General features: G+C 35.8%; 1 protein-coding gene across 6 annotated transcripts in view; it reads right to left on the bottom strand.

Moving 5' to 3' along the window:
* The window catches only part of LOC109076519 (collagen alpha-1(XIV) chain-like), a 104,404-nt gene that overhangs the window by 47,381 nt on the left and 39,680 nt on the right, over nt 1-17,343 (bottom strand). For all 6 annotated transcript variants that reach the window (XM_042772193.1, XM_042772194.1, XM_042772189.1 and 3 more), the window contains 7 exons: nt 14,778-14,917; nt 12,789-12,921; nt 12,440-12,487; nt 12,201-12,337; nt 9,382-9,517; nt 7,005-7,127; nt 4,868-5,017 (listed from right to left, as the gene is read on the bottom strand). In XM_042772193.1, coding sequence (XP_042628127.1) covers nt 4,868-5,017; nt 7,005-7,127; nt 9,382-9,517; nt 12,201-12,337; nt 12,440-12,487; nt 12,789-12,921; nt 14,778-14,917 — 867 coding nt within the window. The remainder of the gene's footprint in view (nt 1-4,867; nt 5,018-7,004; nt 7,128-9,381; nt 9,518-12,200; nt 12,338-12,439; nt 12,488-12,788; nt 12,922-14,777; nt 14,918-17,343) is intronic.

The following is a 17,343-nucleotide window of genomic DNA, read 5'->3' as shown; positions in this document are numbered from 1 at the left end:
TCTTTGTGCAAACCACACAAAATGTGCTGTGTGAAAGAAAACTCTTTCAAAAGCCAAAAAATAGGCTTATTTTGGAATTATCACATTTTTTGTTTAGCAAAACACAAGCCCAAGCCACAGCACATGGTCTACATTAGTCACACAAAACAATACTCATCTTTGGAGCTTGTAGTATTTGGAACTGAAGCACAATTGTGGCCCTGTCACAACAAATGGAGTCCCACGCATTTTTTACGCCAAAAGTTGTGGTGAACCCAAAGTCTGCTTGTACTGGAAAAGTTCCATATGGTGGGACACTGTCCTCCTTTGAGCCTTGATATGAGAGCCAGATCCTAAAAAGGAACTACTTATGCAATCAAGCTGTCCATTGGAATTCATGCTACACAACAGAACTTCATGTCAGTCACGTTTGAGACTTGGAGATTTTAGATTAAAACGGAGACTGTGCACAAAACATATGGTGCACAGTGGTGGTGATTCGTTTAAGGTTTTGAATAATGCATGTGACAAGCTTTCCTCCTTATATAAACTATTTTAATGAACTATATGCATGCGAAAAGGGCCTCTGGCTGTTAGTATAATACAAGGAGCTGGAAATCCATTATTGTGCATTCAATTATTCAAAGGTCAAACAGAAAACTTATGAAAAATTGATGGACCCCATTGAGCAGGTGATATGCAGATGTCACATAGGGTGAAACAATATGGGAGGTTCCTCAGACAGCCATGGAGTGTGAAAGGAATAATCGCCCATGCTAGAAGCTGAGATTGACTGGAAGTCCTTTAGCACGTTTTGTCCGTGCTTAAAGGCACTATTGGGGTGTCATAACATCTGTGACATGCAGAGGTGTCATGCTCATTTAAACTGAGATGGCATGTGCCCCTTTAGATTTGTGAGCCAAATGGACTCTGAATGCTACTTCCAAAAAAGTGTATGTGGTATAATTTATTATATGATTATGGTATGTAAAAAGTGCTGTGTGCTGTGTCACTATTATTTGATTAGCTACAATTTTGCTAGGCTACATGAATAAAAATATATAAATTATAATACATACAAACTTGACTAACATTTATTGTTTTTCCACATAATATATTTTATGTTTGGTCATGTGGTTTCTTTCACCAAGTGAGGCAGCACTGCCACAAGTGAACCCTAAAAAAGGCATGACATCCTTGGCAATTTGTCAGACTTTTTGTGTCAATAGTCTTTATCCTTTAGTGAACTGTCTCTAGCTAGATTCTGCTCAGTCATCACTAATCTAATTTGAAGGAAACTGTATGTGCATATAAAATACTTGTACAGTAGTTGTACATGATAAATACAGAGTTCTGGCATGAAACTCTGATGGTGCAGTCTGATAGGTCTAACTCAGTCTGAGTTAATGACATCATTATCACATGGCACAGCTGATTGGTTCTCTCCTGTATTGGTAGCCAATGAGCTCACTGCTCAACATTCAAATATATGACTAGAGTTTGCCGTAGCAGTGCAGCTTGTTTCAGAACAGCGAATTCAACATCTAAGATAAGTGAATGCTCTTTTAATTCATATCGCTGTGTGTATTGAGTGGTCTGCCTAATTGAATTCAAAAATAAGCAACCATAATCAAGTTTAACTAAGTGTCATGTTAGCAGTTGCATTGTATGCAGGAGTGAAAATTGAGCATATTAGCAGCAGCATTTAGCATCTGTGTTTATACAGCTGAAGTAAACGCAGTTTTGAGCATATGTAATCGCTCTGAGGACACGCCGATAGTATGGACATGAAACAGGTTAAATGAAATAGGCTAAGCATTCTTGTGTATGCATTTCAACGGGGGTTCGCCATATACATCAGCGATTATCTCAGTCTTCACGTTTGTTATTTCTAAGGTTCGTTGTGATGAGTGTGTGGTTGATTTCAGATGCACGCAGCATCAGAAGCACGCGCTTATCGCAGTCATATCAATAGGCTTGTTCGACTTCATGCAGTGCCACAAAGATCGGCTGCCGCCTGACAAAGCAATGCATTCTGGCTTGTGAGGAAAAACACACATTGGCTGTATGACACTTCCATGTAACTTAAGCAGAATATCACTGTGGAGGGATCGCTAAACTCCAGCACAGGTATGTTTTCATATTATATCATCAGCGCTTGTTCCACCATCAGTGAGAACGCACAGGGTTGCCAGATTGCACAGATTAAGTAAAACACCGGTCAGAAAGTGTATCTTTAAAGGAGAAAAGCTCTATTTGGGGACTGAGTTCTTCACATCTGGCAACCACAAGCATGAACGCTATTGTAGTAAAGACTTGTTAGCAATAAAATATAACGCAAATATATATGTATGAATTAATAAGCTGTTATGCTGCCACTAGGACAGATGAAGTGGAGAAAGTAACTGCAGTTATCAAATTACTACATTATGATATTTGCTCAGGTGGGTGCTGGGGTCTTATCTGTCGGACTGCAACATATCCATTTTGTTAATTAAATATTACACATAGTGCATGTCTAATTAGAGTTAACCCAGTCGGTGTGGTAGCCAAGGCTCACATAGCCATAGGCCACTAGTGTTAAGCTGGTCGGCATGGTAGCCTAGGCACACATAGAGAGTAATACAAGTGGTTCACATGGCCCTTCGGAGCAGCAGCAGTACATATGTTTTGGCGATGGATCTGCTTGTTGGAGGGTGTTTTGTTCTTGTTTTGGCTTGTATTGTTCCTTCTATGTCTCCTGCTTTGTGGGGGTTATTTCATGTATGTTATATTTGCAGCAGCAATATTTCTTACATGCTCACAGCATCTATTTTGTGGATGTATTGGCAGTAGCAAGTCTTGGTACTTGCTCTGCTGCAGCAGCGTAGCAGATCTATTCTGCCAAGACCAAATACATTAACATTGTCATGTACATTACCAGGCCAATCCCTCTGAGAGTTGTCATGACAGAACTTTTACATTACACTTACATTACATTTCTAAGAAAAAAAAAAACAAAAAAAAACATGATGATCTTTTTCAATTAGGGAAGTAATTAAAAGTCAAATCTTTTTTATTATTAATTTGTTATATTAGTTATTATATTAATTTTAGTAACAAGTTCCTTTGTTGCACAAACTTTTTAAAAATAAGTTCCATTCTGACCATGGAAGGCTTTGGCGCACATCAATATTTGTATCAAACAACCTGAATTGGTAAACGTCAAATTCAGTACCATTTTATAGTATGGTATAGAATAGTATTGTCAGGGTTCTGCCCTGACACTCCATTTGTCTTGTGTTTGTTTCTATGTTGTCTTGTGTTTCAGCACATGGATTTGTTGATGGTTTTTCTCAGCCATGTGCTCCTCTAGCCCCTCCTCCCTGTTTCCTCTAGCCCCTCCTCCCCACCACACCCTCTTTTTAGCCCTTGTTGGTTTCATTTATTCATTTAGTTATCTTAGTCCTTATCTTTTATTTGCTTTTTTTTTTCTTGTTAATATAATAATTTTCAATTTATCTACATTTTTATTAGTACTTTTTGTTTTGTCTATCTCTTGCCTGCCTTGGATTAATTTGTGTTCCTGTGGAGCCTTGATCTGTCCTCTTGTGTTGTTAGAGTTCTTGTCCACTGGTTCCCTTGCCTGGCATCTGGGGGCTTCAGAGTTTATGGTCAACAAGTATCTGAGCCCAGCTCTATGGTGCCTTGCTCTGTTCTCTCCACTGGCCTGGTCTTGCCGCCCCATCTGCTATAGTATTCTGCCAGTTGATGTCTGAGGCAGCTCCAGTGGCCTTCCCTAGCTGTATCTGTTCCCTATGTTCCTGTTGTGGCATCACCTGTGCACTGCACTACCCTTTTGTATTGGTATGTTTTGTCAATAAACCCTTGATACTCACACTGCAGTTGGGTCCTCCTTCCAGATCCCTGACTAGTGTAGTATAGTTTTTATATTTTACTTTTATGTATCCTAAATGCTACTTAATTTCACAGTTTGTTGGCATAATCATTATAATATCTAAAAAATAGATTATATTAAGCATTTCACTCAAATTTGTGACCAAAAATAGATGTATAACTGTTAAAAATGTGTGTAAAAAAAATTATTTAGGACTGTGTGAAAATAAAACGTTTATAATTCGGGGCCAAAAATTAGGAGTCACAATACACTCTTGTGTGATGATTAAACCTGGAAAAAGGAAATATTTTAAAGAAATCTTAACACTCATACTTAAACTTACATAAAATACCTCAGTATTGTTTACACCCTTGATTGTGGAAGTAACAGGAATAACCCTGATGACAGATATTTTATATAACATGCCTTAGCTTCCTGTTATATATTATGATATAAGAATTTTTTTATTTTTCTGTCAGTTGCAGGTGTTGTAAGCATCGTGCCTGTTTATCTGACTAAAAGTCCATGGTGACTGATATTGGGATGGTGACACCACGGTGCTCTGATGGATGGCCTCAGCACTACCTGAGAAAACATAATCTGTTTGCTTTTTGATGACAATCGCTAAAACAGGTATTACTTTGTGATGCACCTGGTGATATCAAATTTATATGCAAAGGACTGTCATTACTAGAGCTGTCTGTCTGAATATGGATATACGTGTAGCTGGCTTCCTATCAAAGAGCACCTTCAAGTTTCATTAACAGACAAAAGGGACAGTTATCGCTAGTCCGCTTACATAGCGATATTATCGCTGTTGCATATTATCAAGAAACCGTATTAGCAAGGATGATCACACAGGAGGCAAATTACATCTGTGAATCTGATGTGATGGTGCAGCAAAATGATGGTGGGCTTTTGGGAATAATGTAGAGATCTCACACAGGGCAGCGTCCAGATTCGTGTGTACTAGATAATTATGTTTAGGTGTGTATTTGTGCAGAGACTCACGTGTTTTGCCCTTGCTGGTGAGGGGTTGGCTGGAGCCGGTGGTGTAGGAGGCGATGACCTGAACGCTGTACTCCGTGTCACTCAACAGATTGAGGATCAGCAGGGTGTTCACATCATCCCCTACAAACGTCTCTAGAGCCGGACCTGGCACTGCGCACAGAGCGAGACAAGAGCTGAAAAACAATCGCAGCAACCTTCCAGGAAAAATGTGAAAAAAGTGATCTATTTAAAGGGCCGTTATTTGACACGTTTTTAGCTTTTTTCCCTGGAACTACACTTATATTACAACACTTATGTTAGTCAAGTTGTAATTTAGTCTTAAATCAGTTGTTTTTATTATTAATACAATTAAAAATTCTATATGTAAAAGACTACTATTTTTATTGTGAAAGAGAGTAGCTTAGCTCATTACACGATTATTCACCTAAAAATTATATATTTAAAAAATCTGTTTTTTAAAAAAGATCTGTTGATCCTACATGACTGATTTACCTTCTATGAAACACAAAATGAAATAAAAGTGTAATTATTTATTATTTTCCGTGCACAATAAAAGGGAACTGAAGATTTCAAGCTTAAAAAAAAAAAAAACAACTATAAAATGGTCCACAAGATACACTACCACTTAAAAGTTTAAGGTTGGTAAGATTTTTTTTTTGTTTATGAAAGAAGTTTATTTGATCAAAAAATACAGTAAAAACAGTAATACTGTAAAACATTATTACAATTCAAAATGACATTTTCAGTCTTCGGTGTCAGACCATCCTTTAGAAATCACTCTAATATGCTGATTTGGTGCTAAAGAAACATGTCTTATCATTATCAGTGTTGAAAACAGTTGTGCTGCTTACTATTTCTGTGCAAACTATGATTACATTTTTTTATAGGATTCTCGATGAATTTTACTCACTCCATAGGTTGTATGAGTACTATATTTCAAGTCTTCTGAAGGGACAATTTCAAGTGGCGGTACATTTTTGTCTGTTCCTTACACAACTTACATTGTTATTCATAGGAAATCTTTCCTTCTAATGAGTCAACCGGATCACTGAGTTAGCAACTCAACTGAATGAATCAATCAATCAGACAGGTTTGTGAACCTGAACGACCGAGTCTTTGAAAAGATTTGACTATGAAACAAACCATTTGTTTCAGTGAATCACCCCTTTAATTCTGAACAACCTGTTTTTGCAACTTACTAAATATTCTGGGTGGACTGGGAAAGGAGTTTGGGCTGTGAATGTCTAAGTATGTCTATTGTATTAGTACATTCAATTCTTTCTAATTATTTTACATTTTATGTCACTTTAAGCAAAAAATTTTGTTGTTGTTGTTGTTGTTGTTTCAACAGTCATACCTCATAGGAACAAACTCCAAAAACTAAAGTGCTATTTTCTGGCCCTCACAAACTAAACATCTATATACAAACTCAACATCATGGACTAAACTAAAAAAAAGACACATGAAAAGAGTAGGTGGATTTCACAGACACTTACAATCAAAGCATTAAACTACAACCATCACAAAGAGTGGGAAAATAAGTGAACCCTCCCTTTCAGCAACACACACAGACACGGAAAATGAGCTCTGGACAGTAGAAATGACCGGTGCTGGGATGAATTATTAGCAGCTGTTGGGAGCAGTTTGGAAGGGCATTAAATGTAGGTGGGGAAGCCATTTCTCTCCACCGCAGATGGGAGTTTAAGATCATAGAAAGGAATTTATTGGGCTGGACTTCAGTGGAAAACAGGGGAGGGTGATATTTTTCCCTCTGGTGTGCTGCAGCCACATTAGAGCTTCAGTTTACAGTCGAATCTCAGACTGCAGATGGAACAACAGTCATAATCAGAGCAGCAGACATGGAGACAGTTTCTCCACCTACATTTACTGCCCTTTCAAACAAGCTGCTAATTATTCATCTTACCAGGCTATATATGTCTCCAGAGTCTCAAGACTTTTTTGCTAAATTTATATGCATACCTCATGCACCTGTACAGTATGTCTGGAATCTAATGCTGAATTATGCAGCATATTTACATGGGATCATACAGATATCCATACATGAGCAGATAGACGGTGGAGAGTTAAGTTAAGTGTGTGTGTGTGTGTGTGTGTGTGTGTGTGTGTGTGTGTATACCAGAGATGGGCTTGTAGATGACTCTGTAACCCACAGTAGGGAACTGAGGGCTGTCCCAGCTGACGCGGAAGCGATTATACCATTCATCAGACACCCTTAGGTTACTGGGTCCTGAAAGTGGCACTAACAAATCAGAAGACAGAAGATCGTGATTAGTATTTGCAATGTGGTTATTTAATGTGGTTATTTAATTGCTGGTTAATTGAACTTCATAAAATCTTATGTGATTTGAATTGCACAATATGCTGTATCATTAAAATTTTCAGGTGCTAAAAAATGAAAGAAAGAATATATAAACAAATAATAATAAACAATTAATAAATTATTTAAAATAAATAAAATTCAAAAGTTTGGAGTCAGTAAACTTCCTTGTTGTTGAAAGTCTCTTATGCTCACTAAGCCTGCATTTGTTTGATCAAAGAAACAGTAATATTGTAAAATATACTTACAATTCAAAATAAATTACTAATTAATTATTAGTAATTGATTCATGTGATGGCAAAGCTGAATTTTCAGCAGTTACTATTCCAGTCTTCAATGTCACATTATATCATCAATGTTGAACAGTAATATGCTGCTTAATATTTTTGCGCATTCAGGATTCTTTGATGAATACAAATTTTAAAAGAATAACATTTTTTTTTTTTTTTTTTTTTACATTTTGGTCAATTTACTGTATCCTTCATGAATAAATGCATGAATTTCTTTGAAAAAAAAAAACAATAATAATAATATCTTACTAGCTCCAAACTTTAGTACTGTAAATAAATCAATCAATATATTCATAAAGAAATTTAAGTGTTTGTTTATTTATTTATTTGCTACAGGCTGTAGTTCTACCCTGATTTCCCAGCATTCTCTTAGAAAAGTCTCTGTTTTCAAATAATTACCACTCCTCCGCAGAGAATATCACCCCACTCATAATTAATTTAACCTCAATCAGAAACGAGGGCAAAGGTTTTTCCAAGACAACTAGCAGAACCTTATCTCAAGTTCAGTGTGAGGTAACATTAGCATTTCTAATCAGACACTGGGCTGTAATTTGAAGGTGGTCACTAGGAGAAAGATGTAGAAAATCAATCCCATCAGAGGAAAGCAGGCGGGTTTGATCAGTTCATTAGAGTAGGGTCACCAGGGCTGGAATACATAAGATTTCTTATACTTATTAATGAAAGAATAAAAAATCATTATTAGTTTTATTGATGACTGTCCGACTTCAAAATGCAGTGAGTGTAAACTATATCTCAGTGCTGTGATGTAAGAGGATCTATTTTCAGCTCATAAGCACTATATCTGGTACATAAAACAATCAGGAATGTCGTTTATAAGAAAAACAGGAAATTAGGAAGTGATGAACAATAATACTATGCAAATTTAGAATTGAGAGTCAAAAGATGTCCCATAAGAACAAAACTGTTGTGTAAAACTAACTTGGAGGTTACATTCTGCTTCACTGAGCTTAAAAAAGGGAAAAAGCAGGTATGTTGTTAACCCACGATTAGTTAGATTAGAATTGAACCTGCCTCAGGTACTGCCAAGTTCATCAGTGCTTTAAGGTCAAATTTATTAAAGGGACACTCCAGCCCAAAATGATAAAGAGGAGACTGTTAAAAAAGGAATTGTTGAATAAAGTCATTATTTTTGTTTTCTTTGCTTACAAAAAGTATTCTCGTTGCTTCATATAACCCAGATTGCACGTCTGATGGCAGATGGGGTATTCTGACGACGACTTTCATACCTTTTATGGACCTTGACACTGTTATTTATTTGGCAGTCTACGGGACAGTCACAGGCCTCCCGGTTTTCATCCAAAATATCTTAAATTGTGTTCCGAAGACAAACGAAGCTTTTACGGATTTGGAACGACATGGGGGTAAGTGATTAATGACAAAATTTTCATTTTGGGGTGGAGTATCCCTTTAACTCAGTGAAATCATTAACATGGAACTAAATGAGCTCACACTCTTCTGTTAATACAATGAATGGCATAGTGTTGCATTTTTACTTGATTAATTAAAACAGGATTTAAAAAATCATTTATTACAGCCTGGGAATTGAACCCAGGTCGTTCTGCATAACTACACACTAAATATTTCTAATGCTGCATAAGAACATGCTAAACTTTTAGTAAGTATGAGCTGTTGTTGTTGTTGTTTTTAATATTTCAAATTAGCTGAGCAGGGTTGTGTGTTAATGACTTGTTCATTTTATGATTTCTAAAAAGGGAGCTAGGACACAACTCAAAACCATAACTATACAATTATGCCAAAGTAATATGTAATTAACAGAACTGCATATGTTTTGAAAGGGTTTGAGAAGTACCTATAACGTATTTCATTTATTATGACTCCCGCAGCATTTGTTCATTCATACTCACGTGTTTTGCCGGTTGAGGCCATGGCCAGAGCTGTGGACTCTCCATTTGCATAAAAAGGGGTCACTGTGATCTTGTACCTTGTGTCTGAGAGGAGAGGTTGCAGGATCACGCTTCTTCTGTTTCCTGAGACTAACACCTGGAGAACAGCAGAATATTCAATACCAGACAAAGCATGGTGTAGGTGTGGATGCGTTTCATTTTCTCTGCGAGGACCAAATGTCCTTGAGGTCTCTATGTGGAAAACAGCTTTATAATGGAAGTAAATTGTTTACAAATGTATAACACACAAATGGTGCATGTTTAGTATCAGGGTCAGTATATAATGCTTTTAATCAGCTTCATTTAATAACAATAGGAGTTGATGGGATGATCCCATCATTATACAGTATAAAAACACATGTGTGTGCATATACAGAGCTGTGAAAAAGTAAATACACCCCAGAAAGTTTAGTTTTTTTCTTTCAATACATGTGGGGATATCACTAGTGGAACTTCATTTGTAAAGTATCAATAAGAGAAAGTGTTATAATCACCTACCCTGCCTTTAACAAATAATAATAATAATTTAAAAACAATAAATCATTTAAAAAAAATCATTTTGTTCAGCAATGATTAAATAAACTGATGAAAAATGACAGTGTAAACTTTTACAGTATTACAAAACATTTATATTAAAAAAGTGCAGTTTTTTTTTCTATTCCTCAAAGAAAAACCCCATGAAATATTAAGCAGCACAACTGTTTTCAACACTGACAATAAAGATTTTTTTTTCTTGAGCACTTGATTTCTGTGATCGTGTGAAACTGAAGACTGTACAGTAGTGATAAATGCAAGGTTGTACTAACTTTTTCCACAAAAGCATTACAATTTTCATGGGGTGCACTTACTTTCACACAGCATGTTATGTAGGAGGAGGAAATCAATATCTGCTAGTGTAAGGAGTGATTTTCAAGGATAAAGAAAATGCCAAACAGTATAGAGAAACAAATATTGGAGTGTTTGATCAGCTCTCACGAAAGCTGTTTTGAGTACAAGTCAAAAGACTAGAAATCTGTGTACTGAACTTTAGAGCACACTGAGCTTTAGAAAGCCAGCACTCAGCTCTGTAGCCAGCATCCAATCACTGCAGTCATTCACCACAGACACACCATTAATCACACACGCACACACATACACACAAAATCATGGCAGTCCATTGCTTGTTGATAATGAAATGTTGGGTTGCATTATGTGGAGTGGCTTCCTCTGTGTGAGAGTACTATCAATGGACAGACTACAAATAAGACAAATGAAAATAAGTAATTTGTGAATGTTATCCATGCAAAGATTAAGAGGTTATAGAAAAATTAAAGGTTCCTAGTTGCCAACATTTTACGTATATGTGATTTACATGTTAAATTAAATTACTGGGTTTTTGAATATTAAATTATTGGATGTTTGTATATTAAAAATAATGATTTATTAGCACAGGCACTAAATACATTGGAACCAAATAATTAATTACCACCGAAGACTGCAAATATGTAAAGTATGAGTTTATACTCTGACTTTTTTTTATATCTGTATGTGCACTTTTTTTTCCATTATTAATTCAGTCTTACACATAAAACTTAATCATACTTGTTAAAAATACACTCCTGTTTTTTTTTTTTTTTTTTTTTGAGAAGTATCTTTTGTTCACCAATGCTAAATTTATTTACGTTAAAAAGTACAGTAAAACCAATAATCTTGTGAAATATTACAATTCAAAATAAATATATAAAATTTAAATATTTTCTATTTTAATACTTTGATCAGTTTCACCTTTGCTAAATAAAACTATTAACTTGTAATTACAATCAGTCAGGTGTGGTTCTCCATGGTCAAGAAGTTAGAGTTTAACCACCTATACTGTTTCAGACCTGTTTTTGCTGTGCAGCAGAACAACTCTCATTAGCGGAGCTGTCCACAAATCTGTGGTGCTGAAACTGAAACCTCTTTATAAACTTTGCTGGAACTTTCCCTCAAATGAGGCGTGTTCTCTTTTACTATCTCTCTCAGATGTTCTCTCCTTCTTCTCACATTTTGCTCAGTGACTTAAATGGCACTTGAAAAGATAATGGAAATTCCTTTTTCCCAGTCCCATCTCCCTTATCCATCTCCTTTATAGCTTGATCCCCAATGATTCTCCACGAGAATTACAACTCGGGAAAGGTCAATATTCTGTACTGTTAGGGGCAACGTGTCACCACAGAGTTTGAATTAAACTTTATGCCATGAAAGATTTTAACCGTGCTAGACCAAGGATGCAGCAAAGGCAGCCTATAGTGCCACAGATACGGCAGATTCCCACATCAGAAGAGTGACTGTGTTTTAATTCACTCCCTGCAAATTCCTCACCATATGATTATGCACGTCAGGAATCACTGTAGGATAAGACAAAGGGGTTTCCAGTACAAGGACATGCATTTAAAAAGATCATTTTGAGCAAGACATGTCCTTGCAACAGATAACACAAGCAGCAGAGCTGCATCATTCAACTTCACTTACCCAGAGGAATATGATCAACCTGCAGTCTAACAGCACAGAGGTAATAAATTTTTCCCTTATATTTTTATAACACAAGAGCAATATAGGTAGCTTTATGAAATAACAGCCTCGCTGGGACACAAATAAGACAAGTGTATGTTGCCCTCATTATGCACTCTGATTCAGAGAAGAGAGTGGAGCTGAACTGTTCAAGAAGACAGGAAGATGATGATGACCGAGTGAGCTTGCTCTTGTGTTGTTATATTAACATTAGTTATGGATGTCTGTGTGCTGTGGTAATGTTTACTCACTGTCTCTTCTGTGCGGTCTGCGCTGACATATGTCACTTTGTACTGATCCACGTCAGAGTCCAGCACCTCCCAGTTCACTTGCATACTGAAGGGGGTCTCCTCATTCACCCACAGGTTAATCACTCCCAGATGAACAACTAGATGATACAGATCAACTTAATCCCTCCATCTATCCATCCATCCATTCATCCATCCATCCATGTTCAAATATTAGTATGATAAAGTCATATTTGTCTTACATGCTGTAGTGGAGAGAACAGTGGTGGGAACTTCTGTGGTCCGGCCCACTGCAATAAAAAAAAAAGAAAAGCAAAACAAAAAAGAAGACAAAGCCATAAATAAATAAATAAACATCAAAACAAATAGCAAAGTATTAAGCAAAATAAAGCAAATAAAAAAGCAAAGAAAAATATACATGTATACAAAACAACAACAAAGAACAAACAGACAAAAAACAAAGCAAAGCAACACAAAACAAAGCAAAACAAAACAAAACAAAACAAAACAAAAAAACAATTAGTCAGTTTGAGATAATGTGAATTAGCTGGTTGACGTTAAACATTTAAACAACATTATTGCAGGTCTTACAAGTATTTTCAAGCACAACTACAGCGCTGCTCTCCGTTACATCTTTATAGATGGCTGACAGTGACACCTTATACTCTGTAAAAGGACTCAGGTCTTGAATCACATATGAGTCCACAGCTCCATCCAGCATCATCTATACAACATACAAACACAAAAGCACCCAGTTACAGTACAGACCAGAGCTTTAATAACATCTGAATAGTGCTGAGATTAGGTAAGCCTGGTTAAACCTCTTGTTTGGTAATCCATTACACGTGGTTTGAGAGTTAATTAAAATCAGATATTTTGGTATGCATGGGACAACACCACTCTTTAAAAATAGCTTGTAAATGATGTTACAGACCAGACAAACCACACTTGACAGCAAAGAAGATACTTTACAGTCAATTGTAAGGATTTATCGCCAAGTGTTGAAAGGTGATGATGAAGAATATTCATTTATATATTTCTATTTCAGCCCAGATCCAAGAGTGACAGTTCTGATGAAGAGGCCCACTACAGTCATCATCAAGAGGATGCTGTGGTGTAGACTGGCAAATTATTTTCTTATGATTTTGTATGTCGTAAACTACAGTCTGCTTATGGTTGTACCATTAGATCAATAACAGATGGCATTTATAATTGGAGAGGGGATATTTTTACTCAAGTTTTTGTGAGTCATTATACAGCACATAAGTCAACAGTATTTTCTGTCCATTCTCTAGCAATAGTGATAGTAGCTGCAACAGATTACAATCAGTAACATCACATTTCCTCTAGTATAAATGTTTGTGGCTGTTTTGCTGGACATGGGGCCTTAGAACATGCATTTAAAAGCAAGCCTGCTATCAAGAGAGCTTTGGATCTCAGTCAGCTCTGGGCCGTCCCAGCAAACACCTTTGAGTGAATATGTGTTTCTGGGCTGACTCCTCTGCTCTGAGACATGAAGCTCAAGCCACATTCCAGTTTGCCTCGCAGCATTTGATTATTTTCTGCTCTGGTGGCTCTTGGTAAACTTATCGACCTGCAGTGCTATCTATAAAAAACAGCTGCACTGACTCCTGGCCAGTAATAAAAACTTTCTCCGTCACACACACTCACACATGCTTGTGTTTGTGGTCACGCATGTCAGAGACAGTGGTGACGGGACCTGTTCAGTATGCTACTGGTTGTTTTGGTGTTTGTGAGTGCCAGTGACTGGTCATTTCTAATAGAGAATAACAGTTGGCCCCAGGCTCTGGGTTAGGAGAAAGTATTGATTGACTCATAAATCATTTTCAAGGACCTCATAAAATTCATATTTCACTTTCTATTTTCAACATATATATAGTTTGTTGGAACTAACATCTAGCAATGGATGTTGAAAACAGCAAGTAAGTCACAATGGAGAAAACACTGTAGAAAATTCAAAGAGAAATTCAAAGGTTTGGCTGGTTAGCATGTGCACCAGATGGAAAAACTCAACAATCCAACATCCAAAAACCAAAAATCACCACTCTCAAAAATAAAAAATAATTTCATAATAAAATATTTAAATGTTTTGCCAGTGACCAACTGATTTATATATGTGTTTCTTTTTTAAGAGTTCTTATAAGCATGAAACAGACTTATAAAACATAAAATAAAATTAGCATTATATACCTAAAAAACATTCATAATATATGCATAAAAAAAGAAATTACATTAATATTGTGAAATATTATTAAAAAGAAAAATAAAAATACAGCACTATTATTAATGCTGAAAACAGATACATTAAATGAATAGAATTTTCAATTAAAACACCATTTTTTAAAAAAAATTATGTCACTTTTGATCAATTAAATACATCCTTGCTGAATAAGTAATAATTTTAAAAGAAATTTTTGACCCCAAACTTTTGTTTTATATTATATTATATTATAAATATAAATATAATATATATATAAAAAAGAAATAAAATAAAAAAGCAAAGCTTAGCAACCTCTAGCTCTATTACATCACTAATCATAGTACTGTTAATTGACTGACCTCTCTCTCTTCTCCTGCTTCAGTGGGTGACCAGGTCATCTTATAGAGCACCACATCTCTGGCAGGATGTGACCAGCTGACCCGGAAACTCTCTGAGGTCACCTCTGATGTCATCAGGCTGAACGGGGCCGGCACAAGCTCTGAATGAGACAAAATCAGACACGGTAAGATCCTTTGCTAAACTATAATTCGTTTTATCACAAAATGGACAGTTATGTTTTAAATTGTTTACATACTAACCTCTTAAGCCCCAAGAAAAAAGTTTTAGGAAAAGATTTGTTTTTTCCATGTCTTTACATCGTTTAGAACATTAAAAATAATATACATATATATATATATATATATATATATAATATATATATATCTATAATATATATATATATGTATATTATTTTTAATGTTATATATATATATTATATATATATATATTATAATATATATAGAGTGCTGGTCATATAATTAGAATATCATCAAAAAGTTTATTTCACTAATTCCATTCAAAAAGTGAAACTTGTATATTAGATTCATTCATTACACACAGACTGATATATTTCAAATGTTTATTTCTTTTAATTTTGATGATCATAACTGAACAACTAAGGAAAATCCCAAATTCAGTATCTCAGAAAATTAGAATATTACTTAAGACCAATACAAAGAAAGGATTTGTAGAAATCTTGGCCAACTGAAAAGTATGAACATGAAAGGTATGAGCATGTACAGCACTCAATACTTAGTTGGGGCTCCTTTTGCCTGAATATACTGCAGCAATGCGGCATGGCATGGAGTCGATCATCTGTGGCACTGCTCAGGTGATATGAGAGCCCAGGTTGCTCTGATAGTGGCCTTCAGCTCTTCTGCATTCTTGGGTCTGGCATGTCGCATCTTCCGTCTTCACAATACCCCATAAAGGTCAGGCAAGTTTTCCTGGCCAATTAAGAACAGGGATACCATGGTCCTTAAACCAGGTACTGGTAGCTTTGGCCTGTGTGCAGGTGCCAAGTCCTGTTGGGAAAATGAAATCTGCATCTCCATAAAGTTGGTCAGCAGCAGGAAGCATGAAGTGGCTTCTAAAACTTCCTGGTATACGGGTGCGTTGACCTTGGACCTCAGAAACACAGTGGACCAACACCAGCAGATGACATGGCACCCCAAACCATCACTGACTGTGGAAACTTTACACTGGACTTCAAGCGACGTGGATTGTGTGCCTCTCCTCTCTTCCTCCAGACTCTGGGACCCTGATTTCCTTTTTGTCTTTAGCCCAGGTGAAACGCTTGTGATGCTGTCTGTAGTTCAAGAGTGGCTTGACACAAGGAATGCGACAGCTGAAACCCATGTCTTGCATACGTCTTTGTGTAGTGGTTCTTGAAGCACTGACTCCAGCTGCAGTCCACCCTTTGTGAATCTCCCCCACATTTTTGAATGGGTTTTGTTTCACAATCCTCTCCAGTGTACGGTTGGTTATCCCTATTGCTTGTACTTTTTTTCTACCACATCTTTTCTTCCCCTTCACCTCTCTATTAATGTGCTTGGACACAAGCTCGGTGAACAGCCAGCCTCTTTTGCAATGACCTTTTGTATCTTGCCCTCCTTGTGCAAGGTGTCAATGGTCGTCTTTTGGACAACTGTCAAGTCAGCAGTCTTCCCCATGATTGTGTAGCCTACAGAACTAGACTGAGAGACCATTTAAAGGCTTTTGCAGGTTTTTTGAGTTAATTAGCTGATTAGAATGTGGCACCAGGTGTCTTCAATATTGAACCTTTTCACAATATTCTAATTTACTGAGATACGGAATTTGGGATTTTCCTTAGTTGTCAGTTATGATCATCAAAATTAAAAGAAATAAACATTTGAAATATATCAGTCTGTGTGAAATGAATTAATTTAATATACAAGTTTCACTTTTTGAATGGAATTAGGTGAAATAAATCAACTTTTTGATGACATTCTAATTATATGAGCAGCACCTGATATAATATATAGATATATATATATATATATATATATATATATATATATAATATATATATATATTATATATATACACTACCGTTCGAAAGTTTGTCAGTAAGGTCAGTAAGACTTGTAATGTTTTTTAAAAAAGTCTCCTATGCTCATCAGGCCTGCATTTATTTGAACAAAATACAGAAAAAAAAAAAACAGTAATCTGCCAAAAGGTTATTACAATATAGAAATAATGTTTTCTATTTTAATATCCTTTAAAATAGTCAGTTATTTCTTTGATGCAAAGCTGAATTTAAATCAGCCAATACTCCAGTATAAAGTGTCACATGATCCTTCAGAAATCATTCCAATATGCTGATTTATTATTAGAATTATCAATGTTGGCAATAGTTGTACTGCCAAATATTTTTTTGGAAACTGCAATAATTTTTTCAGGATTCTTTGATGAATAAAAAGTTAAAAAGAACAGCATTTATTTAAAATAGAAATCTTTTCTAAACAATATAAATCTTATTCTATCACTTTCTTATCAATTTAACACATCCTTGCTGAATGAAAGTTTTAATTTCTTTCAAAAAAAGAAAGAATAAAAATTTAC

This window comes from Cyprinus carpio, chromosome A16 (assembly GCF_018340385.1).
Source record: "Cyprinus carpio isolate SPL01 chromosome A16, ASM1834038v1, whole genome shotgun sequence".
Lineage (NCBI taxonomy): Eukaryota > Metazoa > Chordata > Actinopteri > Cypriniformes > Cyprinidae > Cyprinus > Cyprinus carpio.
The sequence above is the reverse complement of the archived record's forward strand: the minus strand, read 5'-3'. Positions and strand labels throughout refer to the sequence as shown.